The 22,722-nt window shown below is 40.9% G+C and overlaps 1 protein-coding gene across 1 annotated transcript in view; it reads left to right on the top strand.

Moving 5' to 3' along the window:
* The first annotated feature begins 17,892 nt into the window (after positions 1–17,892).
* Positions 17,893–22,722, top strand: part of EML4 (echinoderm microtubule associated protein like 4) — a 99,234-nt gene continuing 94,404 nt past the window's right edge. Inside the window, exon 1 of the mRNA XM_009888646.1 lies at positions 17,893–18,058. Coding sequence (XP_009886948.1) covers positions 17,893–18,058 — 166 coding nt within the window. The remainder of the gene's footprint in view (positions 18,059–22,722) is intronic.

A 22,722-nucleotide genomic window follows, 5' to 3' on the forward strand; every position in this document is an offset into this window, starting at 1 on the left:
CTTTCCCTAGCTTCCATAGCATTTTCCTTCTGCTGCTTGGCAATGAATACCATTTGGGAGTGAATCGGGTCTAGAAAGGCCTGAATTGTGGGACATCTGAGGTTCCCAGAATGATAAATTCTTGTTGCCTACAAGATTTCAATTTTTTTTTTTTTTTCTGAACCAGTATCATAGTTTTTTGAATGAATTCCTTTTTCCTGGTGACACTAGTTAACTGGTAAGTCCACGAGCAGGCTTATTTTCATCAAGCTGCTAGCTTGAGCTAGACAGGGAGGTTTTGTTCCTTTCCCCTGATGTCAAGCTCCATAGCGGGCCTCTAGTGCAGAAGTAGGTGGTACCACCACCTGGTATGAACTTGTGCACGGGAGATGTTGGGGCTAGCAATGCAGTGGGGTGGCAGTAGCTCATGGAGTTAATATTGCTGCTAATCATGCCACAGTGTGGAAAAGCTATGGGCAATAGCTAGGTGTTTCGTGTGTGTTTTGAAAGTGTGCTGTGCATGAGTTTAATGTGAGCAGTTAAATACCAGTGCCAGTTTGAAAACTCCTCCAAACCAGTGCATCAACCAGTCCTTCCAGCGGCGTGAAGGTATAATGGCTGCAGGGCAGCTCACGTAGGGTTAGTGGAAACTTTGTGCACTGGGCTGTTACTGCCACACAGCACCAGGGATTCGTCGCTTCTCCCTGCAATCCGCAGGGTGTCCTTCAGCCTCTTTCCAAAAGTCAAACCCAGATCCACATTAAGCCTGGAGATGAAATTCAAACCTACAGTCTCTCTGAACAGTAGTTTCCTGTATTATTAAAAGACTAAGGATGTCAATGCTTTCTTACACGCAAGATGTATCTGCCATTCATGCAGGTGCCAGGTGGGTATCAATTGAAGGACGCTCCATCATGTTTGTGGAAGAAATGGTGGGAATGCTTGCTTAGGGCGAGTTTCAGGTGGCACTGATATTTAACCACTGGTGGTAATAAACCCCATATTTAGCCCTTTGCATTTGAAGAAAACAATTTATATATCAGTTTTCTATGAACATTTTCAGGGTATCAAGTGAGTTTTCCTTCTCTTCCTACTGCTATGTGACACCAACAGCTTTGTTCTGGAAGTGTTTTTTCCTTTTTGGAGGGTGTGTGTGGTTGTCATGTCTGCATTTGCGTGCATATAATCTTCAAACAAAATTAACTTGCTGTAGTATATTTTCAAAATCAATTTATAGCTGACAGAACGTGTTAACGTGCTGTCAAAAATAACCACATGTTCCTATGGAGTGGAGAAGGAAAGGAAAGGACAGAGTTCTTATAAGTGGGACTAACTACATTCTTACGAGACAGAGAAAGCTGGTGAGAGACAAATATTAAATACTCTGAACAGTTTTGAACAGGTTGTATACTGTCTTTATTTCTGCTTTTGCCTAATCAAACCCAGCAAAATAGCCACCACTGCTCTGTGAAAAAAGTTTTGTAAAAGATTTCTAGTACTTATACCAAAAGCAAAGAAAAAAGTAATTCCCCTGCAGTTGGTAAGTTTTGACTTTTTTTTTTTTCTTTTACCCTGCTTGTCCTACTCAACTGTTTTTCTTGCATTCTTGCATACTTTATCAGGTTTTGAACAGTAGAAAGGTGACATACAGGTTTATGACCTGCAAATGGCAACACTTGAACATAAACTGAAATACACCAGGATGTTAACTCTACAACTGTCGTTTCAGGTTCTTATCTGCATGTGGTACCTTTTCTTATATACCACTCTTGCCAAGGCTTTTCGATGAGGTTTGGACCTCATCATTTATACACAGAAAATAATGAGAAAAAAAACCAACCACTTAAGTAGCCTTCATATAAGTTTTGCCCTTTATTCTTCCTTTCAGTTATATTTTCTTTTTTTTTTTTCTTTTATTGACTGTAAAGTCACCATCAAGCAGGGATAAAATCAGAATCAGTTACGCACTTTCCTCCTGTCATAGCACATCTTACTGCTTCAGACTTGACAGTAGCCTCCTGCTTTTGGACAACGGCAGACTGTTTTCCACAGCTTCTCATTACATAATTTATTAAAAAACAAAATACACAGCCTTCCTATGCCCCTCTACCATTCCTACCCTCTCACCCTCTCCAAAATATCAAAACAACTAAGGCTGGAGAGCTGACATTCGTTTTTAAATAGGGTGTAGACATGTTTGCAGGTTGGAGAAGGGAACTTTTTTCAAAGCTAACCACTGTAAAGTATTATAGGGTATGGAAAGCTGAACTTGTCTTAAAGGCAAAACAAAAGGTAAGACTAGAGGCATAATATATGCAAAGTTATACGTAAGTTTGCTGAAAACCAGTCATTTTTAAGTATGCATATATGCTTCTACTGAAGTATCATACAGATATCCTTTTTGGGCCTTATGCCTTACTTACCAAGGATATGACAACAAGTAACATGCGTGTACATATATAATTTTTAATCATAGATGCTACTGTATTTTGTATATTATACCCAGGGCAGGTAGTCCTGTTTGCGGGATGCCATGCAAAATTGGGAAGAGAACAAAAGTTCCCCTGAGGCATTTCTAACCAAATGAATTGGAAAGAAGTGTAAGTTTTGATGGTAATCCAGGACAGTCAAACAATCCAAAGGTGTTCCCAGTAAATTGGGATTCAAATTCACTTTGCAACATCTAGAGTTTATGTCTGTGAGCTGCTAGACTGTGTGAGCCTGCTTTGCGGTGGAGTAAGTTGGGGGAATTCCAGTTTAGATTTGAAAACTTATTTCTGTTTGAAACCAAAACCTAAATAAATATTTCCTTTTTCTTTTAGCAGTGAGATTTTTAGCAGTGGGGAACTTCTTGTCAAAGTACTTAGTGCATACCTTGTAATGGAAATTGTGGGAGAATGTGAATAGAACAGAAATAGACCCAGCGTTTATCTGATAGTTCAACAAAAAGTAAATATTGAGATTTGTTTCTCTTCTTGTAATGGACTATTAAAGTACAGCTGACTTGGGAATGGAGGGCTGAAGGGGACAATTTCCCCAAACAGTCATGTAAAAAAGAGAAGTTTAAATCTAGATGGGCCCGTTGCTCACTCTCCCCACGTGTTATAACAAATTTAAAGCCTTAATAAAAAGGCTGGAAGAGTGAATAAACTGTAGTATGCCCTAGAGAGGCAGCAGAAAAGATCAGAGACTTTTTTTTTTTTTTCTACATCCCTGTTATAGCAGGGAATGTACTTAATGTAAATGACTAGCTGAGTGGGGGAATAGACCGTACCTAAACTACAGAACTCTGACGCAGGAAAGATTTACTCAAGTGATAGTAAAAATATGAATGAGGTGCCGTGCGACCCTACTGAAGTTTGTCTTCATGTTGAAGTACAGCCTGGCCATCATTTTTCCAGCTGGAGTAACGCCCCTAGCGTCAGGGCAGCGGGAGGCAAAAATTTCTGCCTGGAGAAATTTTTTCTTCTGCCTCTCAGATAATCTGTGCAAGCTATCAGTACAGAATTTAAATTACTATAATATAGTATGTAGTGCATTAACAAACCTTCTTTGAACTGCCTCTTGGGAAATTGGTCAGATTGAACACCTGAAGCCTCAAACCGGGAGCGCTTGAGTCACCTTTGTTCCTCACGTATTTGAGATTTCATCTTGAAAACAGTTTTTGCTCCTGATCAGCCCCATACAGTTTGACATGTGCTTCCGCCGTCTGGGTTGGTACCAGCCTCTGCCTTTCCACCTTAAAAAAAAACCCTTTCGTTCTCCTGTGAGGTCTACCCTGCTTTACACCTACAGGGTTCTGTTGCTTTCAGCACTTAGTTGCTGGGTTAGAGCATCACAGGTGCTTTAGCTTCTCTCATAACATAGATGTTTTCTATCCTGTATCTTCTGAGTAGTCTTCTCTGCACCTGTTTCAGTTAAATTGGTTTCGGGGGAAGGCATGTGTTTTTGTTTTGCTTTGGACTAGGCAGCCACAACTATATATATGAAATTACAAATAGAGGTTTACTGATACTTTATATAATTGATCAGTCCTGGTTTTCTACTAAAGATACCATTTTTTTTGTCTTTTTTTTTTTTGGTGTGTGTACAACTACTGCAAAGCATCAGTATCAAACAGCTGTTAGAAGGGCTAATAGGATCCTGTGATCTTTCAGTGCTCTGACAGCTCCCTTCTCCCCTTCATCTCCTGTTAATGGGTCCCAGATCATAGCAGAAGTCGTTATTCATAATTGTCTTTCACTTTGTATGCTTAAATTTCCTTGCATTTGTGTTGCTCCAGCTAGCCCAAAAGACTTGCTAATTTCTGTGAGAGGCTTTAGGAACAGTGAATTCTCCAAACTCCGGTCTCCCAGAAGTCGTTAATGGATACCTGCTGTTTTGTATGGTCGCTACATAACTTATTTAATAGCTCTGATCTCACAAAACCTAAGGAACACAGTACCTTCTCTTTGTCTGGGCATCTTATCATTTTATTGTCTTTCTTTCAGCCAGCGCTTTGTTCATCGGTAAAATGTTATAGATCTGTATCTTAAATATTATTCCACAAGGTATCACATCAGTTCTTGCTTTAAGTCTGGATTAAGTTCACTGTATTACCTTTTTTTGAGGAATAAATTACCCAGGTAAAATCAAATTTGCCTTGTCTTCGTTTCACTGTTCAATTACATTTCCTTGATTTCTTTTGTTCAGATCTTGCATTATCAAGGTCATGCGTATGCGCTTGTAGCACCAAAATTGCTTTTCCGTCTCTCCCAAACTACTTCCTTTCCCCCTCCCTCTTGTAATGATTTTTGGCGTATCACACACTGTTGTGTGTGCCAATTATTTCAGTGCTGTGGGATGGAGATTATCCAGATCCCCTTATTTCTTTATTGGAAATGGTCTAATTTTGTTTCCACACTGTATGTGGTAATAACCATTATCCTGTCCTCATTTTCAGTGTATCATTTTACTGTCTTTCTGGAAACAGAAGGCAAAGTATTTCCTTTGGTGTTTGTTCCTGCTTATTTTTTCCTAAGCATCCTTTTAAACCTCAGTGTGTGGGTAGCTGCCTTTCTCTCCCTCTTCTGAAGCTGTGCTGCATAGTAACAGTGATGGCCCCGTTATTTCCTTGGCATGGTTCAGCTCAAGCAGGCTCCTGGTTGGTTTTACTCTTCTGTTTGTACCTTGTAACCTCTGAAACATGCTTTTCTTTCTTAAGCTTCTTTCCACTTTGGAGGGGGGAGGTTTCCTGCTTATTTTTAGCGTTACAGGTCAGGTTTTTTTATTCATCCAGGCACTCTGGAGTGCTCCTCACCAAATTTGTTCTTCACCTTGGAAAACAAACCCAACGAGTGAAAACGGGTTTCAGTTGGAATGCAAATACCCTCTGAAAACGGTCCGCCTCATCAGCCCCGTTAACAAATTCCAGTCATTTCTTGAGCTTTGCCCTTCCCAAATTCCAGACTGTTTGACTTGCTCTTGGGAAGTGAATCAGAAATGGTCAGAATAGGTTTGTAATTGCTTGAGCTATCAGTCATCTCTCCGGTCCGACAGCATGAACTGACTCTGAGACAGCATCCCTGTTGACCTGTGACTGATGGTGACTGTTGACCAAAGGAGTCCTGCAGCTATTGTGTCCATGCCATTGCTAACATTCATGGCTTTGTGTTTTTGGGGTTTTTTTTTGTTTTTTTTTTGTTTTTTAATAAAATATGTTGGTTTTAAAGGAGTTCACACTTTTCATTGACAGTGTATGCAGGGTAATCTATGGACTGCAGCCTGTGTTCAGGTGTAAATCTCTGTAGAATCCCAGTTGCTCTCCAAAGTGATAATTGCCAAAAGTCTGTTATGTTTCAACTGTTCTTGATTTCTTAACCATTTCATTGATATGCAGTTCTTCCTCATTCCTTTTTTTTTTTATTATTATTTTTTTTTAATCCAGCTTAAACATCTTGCAGCCTTCAGTGCCCGTGTTGAGGTTGCCATCAGTGTGTAGAGGACAGATGTTGCCAGTGCAACTGCCTCTGCATCCTGCAGTCCACCTGACCTTCCTTAGCAGTAAAACATAGCAAGTTGAGCTCTTAAACTTGCTAATACGGTCAGTTGCTCAGTCTTTCTACACTAGTCATTTTTACGGATGAATCCAGTGATGAAGATTTGTATGTGTTAGTACTTCTCTTCCTTTGTTTTTCTCCTCCCTCATTGACTATCCTACCTGGCAGTTTTAGATTTTGGGAAAGTATTGGCTACCTCTCAAAGGCTGTGTTTCTCTGAATCTACTTCTTGTATTTCATAGTGTGGCAACAGCTTGTCTTCTGCAAGACTAACGCTTTTTCTTTTGTATCTCTTAATTGCCTGCTATGGCAGGGCACTCCGGTGCTAGCGTTGTCATCTCAACATGGAAAACGATTCATCACGCAAGAGAAATGTGTGGCTGAATTATTTTTTGCGTGTGTTTAAAAAAACTTTTCTGCAGGAGACTATTACTTTAGGACCAAAGACCGTGTGGGAGAACTGAAACTACTGGAAACATGTTTATAGGGGAAATTCTGGCAGATTTTTAACTGCCATGCAAGAAATGTGGCTGTCTAAAAACAAGACGTTGTATGATTCTTTTTCCAGACATGATCCCTTTTACCTTTAATTGCAATTTTAGGCTATGAGAAGGTTTAGGAAGGGAAAGACTCATATAAATTGTCTAATCACACCAATAATTGACTCAGTTTTTTTTCTAATTCCATGTGCCCAGTAATGCATCTGCTTGAAGATTCACATACTGTCTATGCATTTCTTAGTGGCTCCTCTCTCTAAAACTGGGGCCATAGGTGTTAATCATGCTGTGAAACTGTGTAAGCTTTGAGTGGTTAAAATTTACTTGTGTGTCTGAATGTGCTATGTGGTTGGTTGGTATAGCATTTCTGAATGCTCCCTTCGTTGAGGAGCTGCCCAGACCCGCTCCAGTTCTCGATGGGTTCTTGTGGCTTTGTTCAGTGTGCCTGTTGTTTTCTATTTTCCCTTTTCTGTTGTTCCCCCCACCACCACCATGTTTTTGTTTTGTTTTGTTTTGTTTTTAAATTGGGGGGGGGGGGGGTTTTTTTTGTTTGCTTTGCTTAGCTTTACTTAAGCTCCTGTAGGGGAAGACATGGTGGTGTCTGTTGTTTGTAGGTCTGGGTTTGCAGAGGGTGTGGTGGGATTTATTTTGTTTGTTTGTTTTATTTTTCTGAGTTAAGGGTGAGGAGAGATGGGCAGAGGGGAAAGCATTAACAAGTCTTGATGTCTGGCAGGGTTTGATTACATTTGCAATAACTAGTTGTGATTTATGTTGTTTAGTTTTCGATGAGGAGGAAGAGGAAGCGGGACACATCCTGCCTAACAACTTCTTGTAACGCTCTATGATTTATCTTTGCATCATGTGCAGTAATACTGTTCAGATTATTTTCTACATGAAAAATGTTCAGTATTGGCAACTGTTGAGACTTCAGCCTGGTATTGCCTGTGCTGGGGGACAATTCCAGTCTTGATTCTTCTCTGTAGACCTCTGTAGCCAAGGAGCCCCAGGCACATTGTTGTTGCTCCTCTCTTAACAGGTAAGCATGTTTTTAATATTAATGCCATCAGGAACAGGGAAGAAAGCCGAGCGATTCAGAAGGAACAGGGTGAGACAAGGTCTCCGTTACTCTTTCTAGAGATCTGTAGAGATGTGAGGGTAATCTTGCCTTCACCAGTGACTCATACCAGAAAAAGGGTCTAAAAATTTTTGAACCTAGAAGTGACTCATTTATAAATATCATTTGGTCTTCTCGCTTAACACAGTGCTTCCTTCCTCTCCTTCATGGTCACGGAACAGATGCGACACCTGTTAAAACTCAATTATATTTTGCAGTAAGCACTCTCTACCTTGGTGCTAGGTTCGTCCTTTATGCACCCTGGGTGAGCTGCTCTGAGGGGCAGATGGGTACCCCATTTTGTAGGTCACAGATGCATACATACATATATATGCAAATCAGACTTGCAAGCTGTTTTAACTTAAATTTGGGGTTACATTGCTTCAGGGCTGTGGTGGTTTAAGGTGCTACTTTACCTGGCGCAGCACGTTGGTGTCGGTCATCGTCCCCGCAGCTGGTTTGCCCCGTGAGAGCTGCCCTCCACCGCCGTCGTGCGAGGCTGGGGCTACAGCCCAGTCCCCCCCTGAGGACTGTGCACGTAACCGCCCCAGCACCAACGAGCTGCTCCTCCGTGGGCACCTACTGCGTGTCTGTGACTGCAGTGGCAGAATAAGATACATCTGGGCGATAACTTCTCAAAGAAGTCTGCGAAATCTTGAAGGCAACTTTTTTTGTCCTCTCTGCAGGTGGGATCTCGTTTGCTCCTGTCACCAAGGAACCTGCTTAACCCCATAAGCAGGTTATTTTTAAGATGACTTCATGTTGAGATCTAGGGACTATTGTAACCAAGTCCCACTTGGTCAAGAAAGGGAGCCTTTAGTCTTTATTTGGGGACATGCAAACCTTACTGAGTTTTGAGTTCTATTATTTGCCACTTCAGAAAAGAAGGATTAGTGAAAGGTTTTTACAGCTCTTCACTTTTAGGCTACGGAGATGGGAGAAAAACAAGAAGTAAGTATTTGAAATCAATCTAGTCAATGTTTGCTAATCCCGGTGTAGTTTTCATTTTTATCAAGGCCCTTTTCAGGGAGTGGAATGAAGTATATATTTTAAATGTCTTTTCTCTGTTGGTCCTTTTGATGCTCAGAGGGGGGCGGAATTGTGTATGTTGTGAGAAATCCTGGACTGGTGTATGTTTCTAAAATAAGCAGAAATACTATGACAAACTTACTACATTGAGAAGTAAAAAATGCCCTTTCATAATACCTCTAAATATCTCTTTTAGCATAATGGGAGTCTCAAAACAGTTCCTATCATCAACAATTCATGCTTTAAATAGGCAAGAAAAGCAAAAACAAGGTAAAAGGAAATACTTAAGGGAAACAAAGGTATTTTGTTGTCAATGAGGGGAGAAGAGAGGGCCAGTGTCCCCTATATATTATTTCCTGCTTGGTGCTTATAGTGTCTAACATTCCCATTTTACACCTTCTCTCTTCCCAAAGCAGTGGAGTTACCACTTTCTGCATGTTGACAAAGAGGAGCAAACAGTTTTAGTGTCATTATTTAAAGGCAATCCCTGGAGGAATTTGGAAATGGAGACAGACCCAGCCTGCGAGCGCTGCTGGGAGTTTGCGTCGTCTTCTCCTTCCGTGGTGCTCCCAGGAGATCGTCATTGCTTTGGAGAGGCTGTAGGGCTGGTGTGTGTCACATCTGTCACAGAGCTGGAAGCAGCCCTCGTCTTGTATTTGCTGGAAAAGGATTGCAGCCAAGGGTTCAGTTTAGGAAGGGCATTGTTCAGTGCAAGGTTTGGGAAACAAAATAGTGGCTGAAGTGGAGAAATCCATCCTTATCACTAGGAAGGGTATAGGAGGGTTTGCGGGGTGATCTGTGTTCGTGTGGCTTGTGTTTGGGTTTTTCCATTGTGTATCTGGAATACTGTTGTGTACCTCTGAATTGTTGGGCATGTCTAATAGATCACTGCTTTGCTAGATTTTACAGTGGATTGGAAATGTGACTGCTCCCTGAATATGGAAAAATCATGAGTTTGTTTTCATTGATATGCTTTACTGCTTTGTTTTCGTGATCTACAAAAGAATTATAAAATTGTATTGGGCACAGAATTTTGGTATACATCTGGAAGAATGAACAGAGGCAAAAAATATACAGTCCTAAACCGAAACTCGAGAAATTTTGCTCTGATAATTTGGATGTGTGGATTTGCTGTTAATGTACAGCCCCTCCTAATGGCTGGGAATAATCCAGCAGTGTCAGCAATGCCTGGAGAAGGGTATGTGGCTATTTTTCAGGAACCTGAAATTGTGTTAATCTGTGGGAAGGTTAGAAAGGCAAACTCATAGTTCTTCCTTATCAGTTATGTGTTTTGAAATTACTTTGGAAATGTTCCTGCCCATATATACAGCTATGGGTTATTTTGCAGAATGGCACGCACTTCGGTCCTTTCTGATACAGCCAGTTGCAATTCAGATAGGTTAAATAGAAAAGAGTTTTAAAGGCTCTCTGCTTAATCCTCCAGTGCAATTAAATCCTGGCTTTGTTTGTAGAAGATACGATCAGCATGCATTGGAACAATTTACATGACCCATAAAAATCAGAGGCTTTGGTTGTTTTTGTGGTGACCATTCAAGTGAGCCAAACTGAAGTGAGTTTTACCAGGAGCTGAGTGTTCAGGGACTGAACTCCAGCAATCCTCCTGGTACAGGGGGCCTTGTATAGCTCCTCCTGATGTGGGGTTTTTCACATCATCAGCTCTATTGGTAATGGGTGTGATTTTGTTGAGACCATTTCAAAAGTTTGGGTTTCTTTAAAGGCACTCTTAATGAAGCTATGAGGTACGAGGAAGAGGATTTCTCCGTGGGTTTAATACAAATGGGAAGTTAGCAGCCCTCAAATTGCAAAAGGAAAAAAGCATAAAAACAGACGTCTCGGGGGTGCGGCGTTAAGGAGGAAAAAAAAAAAAAAGGTAAAATCCTGAATTAACAAACACAAGACAACCAGAAAGCATTGCCCCCCTCCCAGTAATTCAGTGTTCTGAGGTTGGCCTTGTATTTCAGATCTGCTTCATAAATTACAAAAACTTGGATGTGGCAGATACCTGTTGTGTAACATATGGTTTAAAAAAGAAAAAAAAATTAATTTAAACTGACACTGTTTATAGCTGTTCCGTTCAAGTTGCTATCTCACTGACCAGATCCTGCTACCTAGTGGCTGTGCCCAGCAGACAACCTCACTGAGCTATAGGGGGCTCCACTCTGCTCCAGCTACTGAAGACACTGAAAAACATTTTTGCAATTGCAGAAGAAACTTTTTTGCCCTCAACGGGAGGCTGCTATTCCTCCCTGTTGTCTGGAAACAGTGGATCATTTCAAAAGCAAATCCAGAGTACATCAGTGGTTTATGTCAGCTGTGTTCAGTTCAGGCGAGATTGAAACACCGATGCTCCTGTGCCTCTTTCATGTTCTGTGAAGCCAGCAGAATGCTTTGAGTAAGTTACTGCTTTGTGTAGGACCGTGCACCGTCTTGCTTATGCTGCTTAGGTTAGATCATGAAGAAACCCAAAGGAATGGAATATTTGGGAAAAAAAAAAAAAAATAATTGAAAAATGGAATGCTTCGCTTGGGGAGTTAGTTTACATTATTCCATAACATGAGGGGTGGTATCTATAACAGTACTCGGGCAGCAACCTATAGGGGGAAAAAGATGACTTTCTATTATTAACAATGAAGATATTTATTTTTCAGACTTCAGTTATATCATCTTGCTTTTCTATTTAAGATAGAGCTAAAATATAAATGACAAATCAGTGACACTTTCTCTCTGAGGAAAATGTCTCTGGTGGTAACTGGTGTTTCAGATTTTCATAATGCATTAACTGATGTGGAGCAATTTTCAGCTTTACAGTCTTCTAGGAGGCAAAACTGTCCTTAACGTATTACTATATAATACAAAATAATCTTAGTACATAGTCTCGCTTACCTAGCATTTTAATGCATAGTAGTGGAATTCATCTGGTGAAGAAGCAAGTCAGTAAAACCTGTGCTGGTCCTGTTTCATGGGGTACTCTAAAGCAGTTTTTTCTATGGAATTCTATTAAGTCAGCATATTTTTTGTTTTGTCATCTTTATGAATTTATTTAAAAGATTTCTAGCTAAAGAAGTATGAGAAATCAAAGTGCTTGAATATTTTGCGAAAGCAATTTCTTTTTTTTCACTGATGGAGTAATAATAGCCATTCTTTTTATGAAAGTAGCTCTGATACTCAATCGTTGGGAACATGATTAGAAGGAACATAAAAGGAATGACAGTATCATATAACATTTACCATAGCCCAAGTTGTCCAAATGCTATTTAGGTATAGTTTTATTAAAATGTTGTTTTTCAAAAGACTTTTGCATCTGTGAGGATGCCTTGTTTTAACAACTTGTTGAAATTGCCATGTTATGTTAAATTCTATCAGAGCAAGGGGTGTAACAGCCTCGGGGTCAGTCCCTGTTCCCTTTTCAGTCAGCTGGAGTTTCACACTGATTTTTTTTGGCCTGTCCAGTACCTCTCTTAGGAGATGGTCTATGTTGAGAGCTGTGTCCCATTTCTGCCCAGAGCCATGGGCAGCGCCAGGCAAACTCCTTCCTGCAAAATTGTGCAGCAGGATCTAAAAATTTCTTACCAAATCAAATCTTCCAACAGCGAAATCTAGTTTAAACCACTAATTTGCTAATGATGTAAACCAAACTCCTGACTCGAGGTGCATGCCAAGTACGGGTTATTTCCACTCTAATCCTTTTACTGAAGAGTGGTACCTTGAAAGCAGTTATCTGCAAGCATTTTCTGGCGAGTTTTCAGGGGTGGCTGGATTCATTCCCACAGCTGGTGCCTGGCTCTGTCCTGTCTGTAGGAGAGTGGACCTGTGCTGAAAAGCCACCATGCGTCAAGGTGCTCCACACCATGTATATATGTGTGTGATACAGACAGCCCAAGGTGTTGCTTTGGGTTTGAAAATTAGTAATGTGTTTCACTAGAGTGGAGGACTTTGCTAATTAACATTTTAAAATCATTGCCATTACAGATTCAGGCAGCTTTTCTTTTTAAAGAAAATAAACGTCCAAGTTTTCTGTAGACCAAATGCTCATCACACATTGATGTTGACACGTGATGCCCACGCTTAGTGGTCTCAGATGCAGTCTACCTCCAGACCATTTTGTATGGCTCTTGCGGTGAATGATTAGGATCAGTTTGCAAATTCAGTTTACTGTTTTGCTTGTTTGTTCATTCCAACATATATTCTGCCTAAGGATAGCAATTGATTTTTAAATGAGAAAAGGAAGGAGACAATGCAAATAAGCCATGTTCTCTCATATCAGTTTTAATGCCATAGACCTGATTTCATCAGTGGAGACAGAAAACAGCAAGATGCTTCCTCCAAATTGTTGTTTAATTTAATCCTCTTCTCTCTACTTCTCCCCACCTCCCTCCAATGCACATATCGTCCGTGGGTTTTGAGGATGCTGCAAGAACAAATTGATTTCCTCTGATTGCAGGTATACTTTAAATCCTGTAATTTGCTTTAATGGAAGGTAACGCTGACCACTTCATAGCAATGAAGCAGATAAAATCGGTTGCCTGATTACCCATCAAATGAGTTAATCATTAAATCAAAAACTGTTCCTTTGGTGAAACAAAATGAGTCATTTGAATTCTGTCAAGAGACTGGCAAAGAAAAATACTGAGGTATAAATCCTCTGTTAAGAAAATCTTGAAAGGTATGAAGTACAGTGATTTGTAATCCACAACTGCTCTATCTTGACCTTGTTCTGAAGGGGCTGAGGGGGGAGCTGCCTCCTTGTGAGCCACCTTGCAGAGTGATAGATGCTTTTCAACAAGGAGGTGTACAGTGACAGGAAAAAAACCCACCCCACAAAGCAGTTACTTCGAGGATTATTTTTGTGGTGCAAATGTGTTTATGTTAAAAAGTAAATATCCTAGCTATTCAAGTGTAGGAAAGCTGCACAAGTGATTTGCAACAATTCATTAATTCCTGATTGCTATAGCATAATTTTACAGTTTATTTTCCTATGGGATGGCAGAATATTAAGCAATTTGACCGAAGAGTGAAAACCTGTATTTTTGATTGGATGATGCCTCTGAGGTTGCTTCAAATCTTTAACCTACAAACTGCATGCATCCTCAAATGATGCCTAAAGAAACACACAACATTTAGTAAAAACTCAGGAAAAGGGACTGGAATTTTCTTTTCCTTGATGTTTTAGCCTGTCTTCTCAGTGTTACTTAATATCATTCCTTTAATTCTGGTGTCCTATTATATAATTTGGTAGTGTATGCTTTCCAGTAGAAGGATTTGCGTTTATGTTGGAAATAGAAAAAGCGTATTTATGCTGTAAATCCAGCCTGGAGAGAAATAGAGTAAATTGTCCAGCATTACAGGTTTGTTACTTTCAAGCAGATGTTGCTGCAGACTCTGTTATGTTAGTAAGTTTCTAGCACTTGGCTGAAGGAAATAGCTGACTCTTCCTGTTTATAGAGATAGCAGGCAAAACATTTCTACTAAGTAAAACTTAGGCTGCAAACCTGATTATGTCAGTTGATCAGTGTCCTGTAAGCTCCTGTGTTGATTACAAACATATTGATAAATAAATCACTGTTATGGTTTGCGTTCTGAAGCTATGTTTTGACAAAAACTTTTTAAAAACCAATGAAATTCTTTTGGCTTGGGGATAGAAAAAGGAAGAATGGGGGAGTTTTGGGGCTCATACACTAGACTGAGTATTTCAATGGTCAGATGTGACCTATAGTATACATGATTTAAAAAAAAAATAATATTGTTTTTGTTAACTAATTTAGCGCACTTCACTAAGATTTGGACCAAGACTGTCTTGAGAACAAGTCTCACTTAAAAAATTTGGAATACAAAAGGAAAACATACACTGTAAATATAATGATGCTTTATTATGTCCATAATTTAAAAGCTGTGATCACAATTCTGTGATCCTTCATTTGGCTTTGTGGAGTGCTTTAAACATCATACAAGCTGATATAAGTGTTTACCATCCATTTCAGAGGGAATACATAGTTCACATTCAAGTTGTATGTTCAGGTTGACTGTAGGTTAGAACTCTGTGTTAGAAAAGAAACACACAAAAGAAAAATAAAATCCTCAAAACTTGCATTAAAAAAAGCTATGTGTAAAGGTATTTGTCAAGTCTGTCTAAAAATCCGGTGATGGAATCGTGCTCGTATCAGTCGTGATCATGTAAGCTTGCATGTAAGCAGTTAATTACATGAAGCCTACTGATACCCTCTTGTATAAATAAAAATACAAATGCTTCCATAGTCTGTATTTCAAAAAAAGGTGGGGTGAGATTAGTTTTTATTCTTTTAGTTTACTTCCTATGCAAATATACATATGTATTATTCCTTATCCTAAGCCTTCGGGAGCTTAGAGTAGTCAGTACTCCTGTCTCTTCTACTAGTGAAAAAGTTGCTTTTAACTGTTGTCCCATCACCCTTGGAATTTTATTCACTTAGATCATGAATTTTCGTCCTTTGCAAAGAACGGATGGGTCAACCCTTCATTTGCGGCTTGATTAAATTCCTGTTAAAGTTGTGATGTCAGTATGTTTTGGATTGTTCTCTTGTTTGCCAGCTCTCATTACTTGACGATGACATAGTAGATCTGGACCACAGAAGCTTCCTGTGGTGAAGTAAGGACGTAGGGAGCTTGATCACATACTGCCGTAACCATCCCCACCTCCCAGGGCCAGTAGTTTTGCAGTGTATGAAAATGCCTCTGACGTAACATGATACCATCAAATTCCTGCCGCTTCTGACCTTTAGTAGGTCTCTGAAGCTTTGGTAAGCTGGATTCTTGGAAAATACGACTGCATTTCTTAAAGCCACCAAGGACCTTCTCCATTTTTCCTGTGTGGTTTTCCCCCCATAGTGTGGTGTGTCCTTGTCAACACCACGGCTGTTGAATCTGTCAACTCAGTTAGACCTCTACCGCCGCACGCCAGAGTTTCCCTTCTCTTTCTCTCTCTCTCTAATTAGCCTTTTTGTTCTTTGCTTTGACCTTTAGCTGTCATAACAGGATTGATGATCCAGAGGAAGAAATTCTTTTTCCTGACCTATAGAACATTTTTTCTGGCTCAATATCGACATACATTTCTGTAGTCAAAAGTTGACCGCGGTCTTGACCTGTGAAAGAGCTACCCATTAAAATGGTGGGTTACTTGTCTCTTACTGTCCTTGGGTTTTTCTCCAGAGAAGCTGGCAAAGGTATCAGTGTCAGTTTTTTGTAACATTACTATTCTGACAGGAAGAATAAATTGGAAATTGATATCTAATTTTGTGTCAATAATGTTATTTGGACTTTCGAGTAAGCGTGACTTCTAGTCAGGCGGATTTTATTTTTTGACTTAGTTGAAAGGTCTCTTTTGACCTCTGTCTGTGAACCAAGCTGGTTTCTTCTAATGACAATTTTTTATCAAACAATTCAGGGAAATAGTGTGGCTTGTTCTTCCCATTTTATATTCACCAAGTTTTAAAGTGAAGCTGAAACATAATACTGAGAACACTACTGAAAAACAAAAGAAATAAACGGGAGTTTGCATATTTGTCTTTAAAACAAAAAACTAAAAACCAAAAAACAACACAAAGACTTAGATCTTTTATGTCCTTCCAACAGCATAGGCCATAAACCCTGCCTGGGGATTTCACAGTAGTTCAATCCTATATTTGTAAATAAACCATGTTTATTATTGTGACCCATTTTACTGAGAGTACGAAATCTGCTGTCAACTAAATTTAAAGGAGTGACGCGGATATAAAACTGTTTCTACGGATTCCCTTTAAACGACTTTGTTTAGTAGTCTGTGGCATCAGAAGAGTAATTAATTTATGGACTGTACAGCTGTTATATATAATATGTCAAAACTGTGTGGCTGTAAATGATCTTTTGATAAGGTCAAACTCTGAAGTGTTGTAATAGTTTAAGGTCTGACACCTACATCGCGTTTGCGTGTCCCAGATAACATTTAAATCGGAGACACTGTGTTTCTGCTGCGTGGTCACAAATGCAGAGGATCACCCCACTTCTCAGGTGGAAGGTTTGGGTTCTGCTGGTGTATGCAGAAGTCTGGAAGCCGAAAGGTGTTCCTGGCCATCTAGATTAAGCCAGACTAGCGTCTGTGGGTTTTCTTCCTCATTTACGTGCCGTACCAAGACGCGCGCTTATGTCTGAGCCAGGCTCTGGGATGCATTTCCCATCCCTATCTGCTGCCCACGGAGTCACTTTCTGTGCACAGCACGGACTGCGTCATCCCAGTGCATTGCTGGGCTGGTCACCCGCTGTGCGAGCCCTCGGTGCAGCTGCTGGGCGTCATCAATAAGAGTTAGTTTTGAGTGAAGGATTGCCCTTTTTGTTGGTTGTCTTTTCATAAAAAAGGCTTTTCTACTTCCTCAGCATCTCAAAGTGGATAATAAATGAGAAACGCCCTGATCTCTCTTGTAAATAGCGGTGTCTCTCAAATTCTGTTGGTTTTTTACACTTGGTTTATTTTTTTTTTAGTACTTTTAAAAGTAGTAAAAATAGTGAACGTCGCAGCAATATGTTAGTGGAAACAGGCAACATTTGGAGATGTTTTGATGTGCAAGAATGACATTTAATTGTTTTTGAAAGAATACACAACTCCAGTAGCGTAGTATTTCTAGAAGTAGATGCTTTATTTTGAAAGTGCTTTGTTAGAACACACTTTGCAGTTGGTCTCTCCCCTGCTGTTTCCCCACTTCTGCATGGCAAAAGCAATGTTTTTCCTTCTGCTGGCATGAGCTAGATGATTAGACACCAGTTACTTAACTATAGCTAGTCCATAACCATAGCTTTGATATAACTAAGAGTACCAGTTAGTTGTCTTTATTAAGAATCAAACTTGTGCTGATTGCTTTCAGAAAAGGGAAATGCTTCATATTTAACAACCTTGTATGATTTACCTGTAGCTTTAAAAATTTCATTGATGCAAAACTTCTGTGTTTGAAGGTCTTGGCTAGAGGCGAAACTATGATTTTTCTCCCCAAAAGCACAGACTGCACCTAGCAAGGATGCTGCTATTCAGACTCTTCCTTTTCTTACGGGCAGTGTTGCACATTTTCATGGGCTGCTATGGAGGATAAGTGGTCTGGACTGTGGTCTGGAACATATGCCCAAAATAAAATCTGCAGGAGAAACCTTTTTGTGGCTGTGTTTTAGATTTAATACATTTTCATCTTGTTTGCTGGCTGTTTCTGTATTGCGCGTGATGGGTAGGCAGGAAAGCAGCTGCAAGCAGTCTGCTGTGCAGTGCTCCAGGCAGGCAGCGGAAGGCACGCTACAGCTGTGGTTTGATGTTCTGCTCAGTGAAACACCATCCTTGAACATTGCCACCCCTCCTACCCTTCACATCAGCATCCTGCCACCTCCATCGCGTTGGTGCAGCTGCCTCTGCAAACTAGAGTAAGCAGCTGATGCAGCAGAAAACCCACATGGCCAAAAAAAAAAAAAAAAAAGACATTCAGGTGGTTATTTTTAAAAGAGGCATGTGCATTTGGAGGGCTTTGTATTGCTTGTGGGTTTTCTTTTTTGAGTTAGGCAATGTGGTTTGGTGGGGGGGTGGTGGTGGAATAAAATTCCCCATTCAAGATCCCTTTCCTGGGGTGGTTGACCACAGGGACACAGGTATGGGTTAGTTGTGGAGGACAGCCTCAGGACAACTTTCAAGATCTGATGTACACCTGTTGTTTCTCATGTTTTCTGCATGCTGGCTCGGTTATAGAAAAAAGCCTGTAGGACAAAGGAGCTCAGTTTAGAGCCTGAGAGGGGTGATAAGGAAACAGCCTCCGGCACTGCTGTGTGCTCTCTGCCACGTCCTGCCCTGCCGCTGCTCGCTTGAGGACTTCACTCTCTTCTGTATCAGTGCTTGTTTCACTCAGTTTGCTGGCAACGAAATGTGATTTACAAGTGTGGCTGTTTCACAACCCCCTTAAGTCATCCGCGGGCAGAGCTGCTGTTGACGGGCACGGCTCCCACCGCTCTGTCCAGAGGGTGCTGCCACCTCTCTGCTGCTGCAACATGGTTCGTTGTGCCATACACCTGGCCCTGGTGAGTTTTCCTGTTGCGGTATTGATGGGTTAGTTTTCCTGCTGTTCAGTCTCCCGGTCTGCTTCCCTCTGCAGCCCCATGAGCGGTTGTGCCCATGGCAGGAGCAGAATGAGGATGGGAAGGATGCAGGAGAAGGGCAAGGATGCTTATTTTAGCAGCAGCGCTGCCGTATGCCAACTGTAAGTGACCTTAATCATAGCCAAAGGTCCTGCCTTCCGTCACGCTTGGTATTAATGCTTCAGAGAATGGGACTTTGATAGTTTTTATTACCGTGCCAGCACCTGGAGTGAAGAGGAGGAGCAAGCAGAGGCTGCTGCATCCCACGGGCGTTAATGAGAGGGCTGGATCCTGCGAGGCTGTCCTTGTCCTTTAGCGTACTAACCTCTGTACACCTCGCAAGTCCTGCTGGAAACAGGCCTGATGCAATGAGCGTCCTTAACTGCACTGTGTATTTTAAAACCGTGCTTAATTATTTTCGTCTCGTTTGATGAGATGGTTTTGATCTGTTGGGCTAGTTAGGTGATTGCTGATAAAACACAGTTTTAAAAGCAATCTGTTGATTTCAGAAAGGATTCCCTCCTCCCCTATGGAAAAAGGAATAGAATGCCTCAAGTCTTTAGGAATTGGGTAGTTATTAGAGAAATCATTGTTATTCTCTCATTTCCACGGGGTAAAGGTAATACTGGAACAGAGATGCATGCAGCTGCTGAAAGTTGATACTGTTTGGCCATGAGGTTAATTGCCAACTGAAACATTGCTGCAGTTTCTTTTCAGAAAGAAGAAAGCAAAATAATTGAAGGATTGTTTGCCAGTGGAAACATGATTCGTTTTATACATATGAAGAAACAGAATTCACTAGTGCTGCCCTCTTGCAGCTCAACAGCACGAGAGTCATTCAACTAGTCTCAGTAAAGTTATCACTTGATATTGTTTAGGTACAGTTATAGCTACAGGTTTTCTGAAGGAAAGGTAGGTAGGGAGAGTTTCCAGTAATTGTTTGAAGGGAAGATCAGGTGATTGCTTCCTGCAGCAGCTCTTGGATCTACAGTCTCCTAAATTTGAAGGAGATGGAAGAGACCCTTGTGTAAGAACAGGCTTCGAATTCCATGCAACAGCAGGTATTTTCTTAGTAGTAGGATCACTTGCCAAGGAAACTCAATAAATAATCATCCTCTTTGAATTTTAATTACTAAAGGTATCCTGGGGAGAAGGTGTCTGTTCTGCAGTCTGTCTAGCTGAGGGTGCGGTGGCTTTGGCGGGGACACCCCCAGTTCCCTCGGTGGTTGGGCTGCAGGGCAGGGGACCTGCTTCTTCCTCCTCTTCACATGGAAGTGATGACTCCAAAGAGTTCATGCCTTCCTATGGCTCTCTTCAAAAGCTGGAAGAACTGTTTGCTCCTACCTCTGAAGAAAAGGTGGGTTGGAGTGCCTTTTGGTGTGTGAAAACCTGGAATGTGCCTAAAATTGCTCCTTTTGTAGGCTCATAATCTGACTGCAGTCTTTGAGAAATCCTCTGTTCTTACCAGGTGTGTAATGTTCCTAAGTATCTGTACGTTGGGGACAGACAAACAAAAAAACAATCCATGCTTGTGCAATGTGTGGAGCTCCACTCCTGATCTTTAACTGTGTTAGATTGAAGGGGTTGTTTTTTCATGGTGTAACACTGTACTTTGCACCACTAATATTATGAGATGTTTTTATCTAGGCAAAGGTTGCTTGCGTGTGTTGTATGTGTTTGGTTTTTTTGGTCTGTGCCATGTTTTAAGTACTTGTTTCATCGTTTGTGCTTACCTAAAATACTTAAGAGGAGTACCTCCTCATGCCCCACCATTCATCTTAAATAACAGCAGGGAAGAGGAGCCTGAGATGGTGTTTAAGCCTGAAAAGGTTAGAGATAGACATCTGTTGAAGACAGTGAGATTGCTTATGGGCCAGAGCTAGAAGAGTGAAAAATCCTAATGAGGAGTTAAGGCTTTCATAAGAGATTTAAGGGCAAATCAAGAAATTTTAATCCAAGTCCTCAGCCCAGCAGTGAACTGGTGATGGGTGGATTGAGACTGCGTCTGCCATTTTCAGGGTGAGCTGTATACTGTGGGGCATTCTGAAGGTGCTCTAACATTTGCTTTGGTTCCTTCTGCATCACCCTGCATGCTCTTGATTCGGCAGGCATTAAGCTCTGTTTAAAATACTGCCCCAATGCAACTTTTTTTTTTTTTCTCTGTTGAGGTAATCCATTCTTTTTAGAGCTAAAAATCGGAGTCATAGATGTCTGGAAATATCAGTAATTCATATCCTTTTAGTACAGTAGGAGATCCTAGCTTTTTTTTTATACAAAGTATTTTACTTACTTTAAAAATGAGATTCTAAAAAATGTTATTAGTTTCAACTACATTGGATGCTTCCTGCCAGTTGTATGTAATCTGTCGTCATTTGGAGCACTAATGGCCACTTAAAATGGCAAATCAAGCCTCTTTCTGCTCTCTGTGCTGATCTTTACCAGCACAAAGAATGTCTGTTTGGCCTCATGGAGGATTTTTGCCCGTAATTTCTTGCAAGGCTTCAGAGTTGTATTAGAAAGGATGTTGAGTTTGAAGGGATACCAAAATGTGTGTCTGTGCATGTTAAATAATTCTGTGTGTCCAACCCACCCAAGATAAGACTCAGTTTAATCTGATGAAGTGAAGATTGTTTAATCTGACGATGTGATGCAATATAGTGGTTGGGACAAGTTGGAAGCATGAGTTATTGGTCAATCCTGGTGCCATGGCTGTGTGTTGAAGCTCCTTGACTTTAGTTTGGGCTGTTTCCTTAGTTGTGTGCCCTTGCCTTCTACCTTTTATCATCTTCCACCATTCAGTTTCTTAGTCCCTTCCCTTTATTAATCACGGTAGTTGTCTGATTGGCTTCATACTGCAGAGCTGTGTTCAGCTGACTGCCTTTCTCTTTTTTTAAATCACTGCAGAGGTTGGTTCCTCCAGTATATCAGGAGCTGCTGGAAAATGAAGTTACGGATGAAATTATGTAGGTTGATAATTCTGGGGAAAGCATACAAAACCCATTGTGTGCTGTCTTAACTATATGTGTTGTTACAAACCTTCTTATCAATCATTTGTGAGGGTGGAAAAAAGTGCTGCCCCTCCTTGTTTTTCGAATGGAAACATAGACTTCCCCGTGTATTTTTTTTTTTTTTTTTACTATCCCACTGTTGTCTGGAAACCAAAACTTTAATCCGGGGTTATTTAATATGCTTGCAAAGCTTGAAAATAATAAACTATTTGAAGTATGATAGAGAGAAGAGGCAGAATATATGCAGTACATATTCACAAATAGTTTTGTTTTGACATTTATCTTGCTGCAGTCCTTCTGCCAACTGGCTGCAGGCACGGCTACCAAAAGAATGAACACATGTTGCATTCATTAGTTCTCATCTGGCCGGGCTTCATCTTGCGAGACAGACGAAATCATGATCACGCTAAATAGATTGTAATGCGTTTGTAATACGAGTTCCCTTCTTGCTGAGCGGAGCGAGGGCTTTGCGGAGCCGCCGGCTTTTAAGCGGCGGCGTTTTGCTGCGTTTTAACAGAACGGCTCGGAGTATACTGCCGGTGAGGTCAGTGCTTTCTCGCCTCGAAAAGATGTCATATGAAAAATATTCCAATATAATGCTTGAACAAACAACCACCCCCTTATCCCCCCACCCCCCCTCCGTGTGAACTCCTGTCACGACGCTGTGCTCTGACTGACATTAGGTCTGCGGTGCCCCCGACACAGGGACGGGAACGTGCTCCGGGACGATATTGGGTTATCTGCATCGACCGAGTATAAAAAAAACCCAACCAAACAACAAACAATAATCCTTTTCGTTAGGCGTTTGTGGCGTTTCCCCGTGCTCAGACCCAGGGCGAATTGATTGCTTTTTCATCGTGACTGTCGCAGTTGTATCACAGGTCGGCAGTGCGCTGCGGCCCGATGGCGGGGAGGGGGGGTGGGTA

Source organism: Charadrius vociferus, unplaced genomic scaffold (assembly GCF_000708025.1).
Source record: "Charadrius vociferus isolate BGI_N301 unplaced genomic scaffold, ASM70802v2 scaffold340, whole genome shotgun sequence".
In the NCBI taxonomy this organism is placed as follows: Eukaryota; Metazoa; Chordata; class Aves; order Charadriiformes; family Charadriidae; genus Charadrius; species Charadrius vociferus.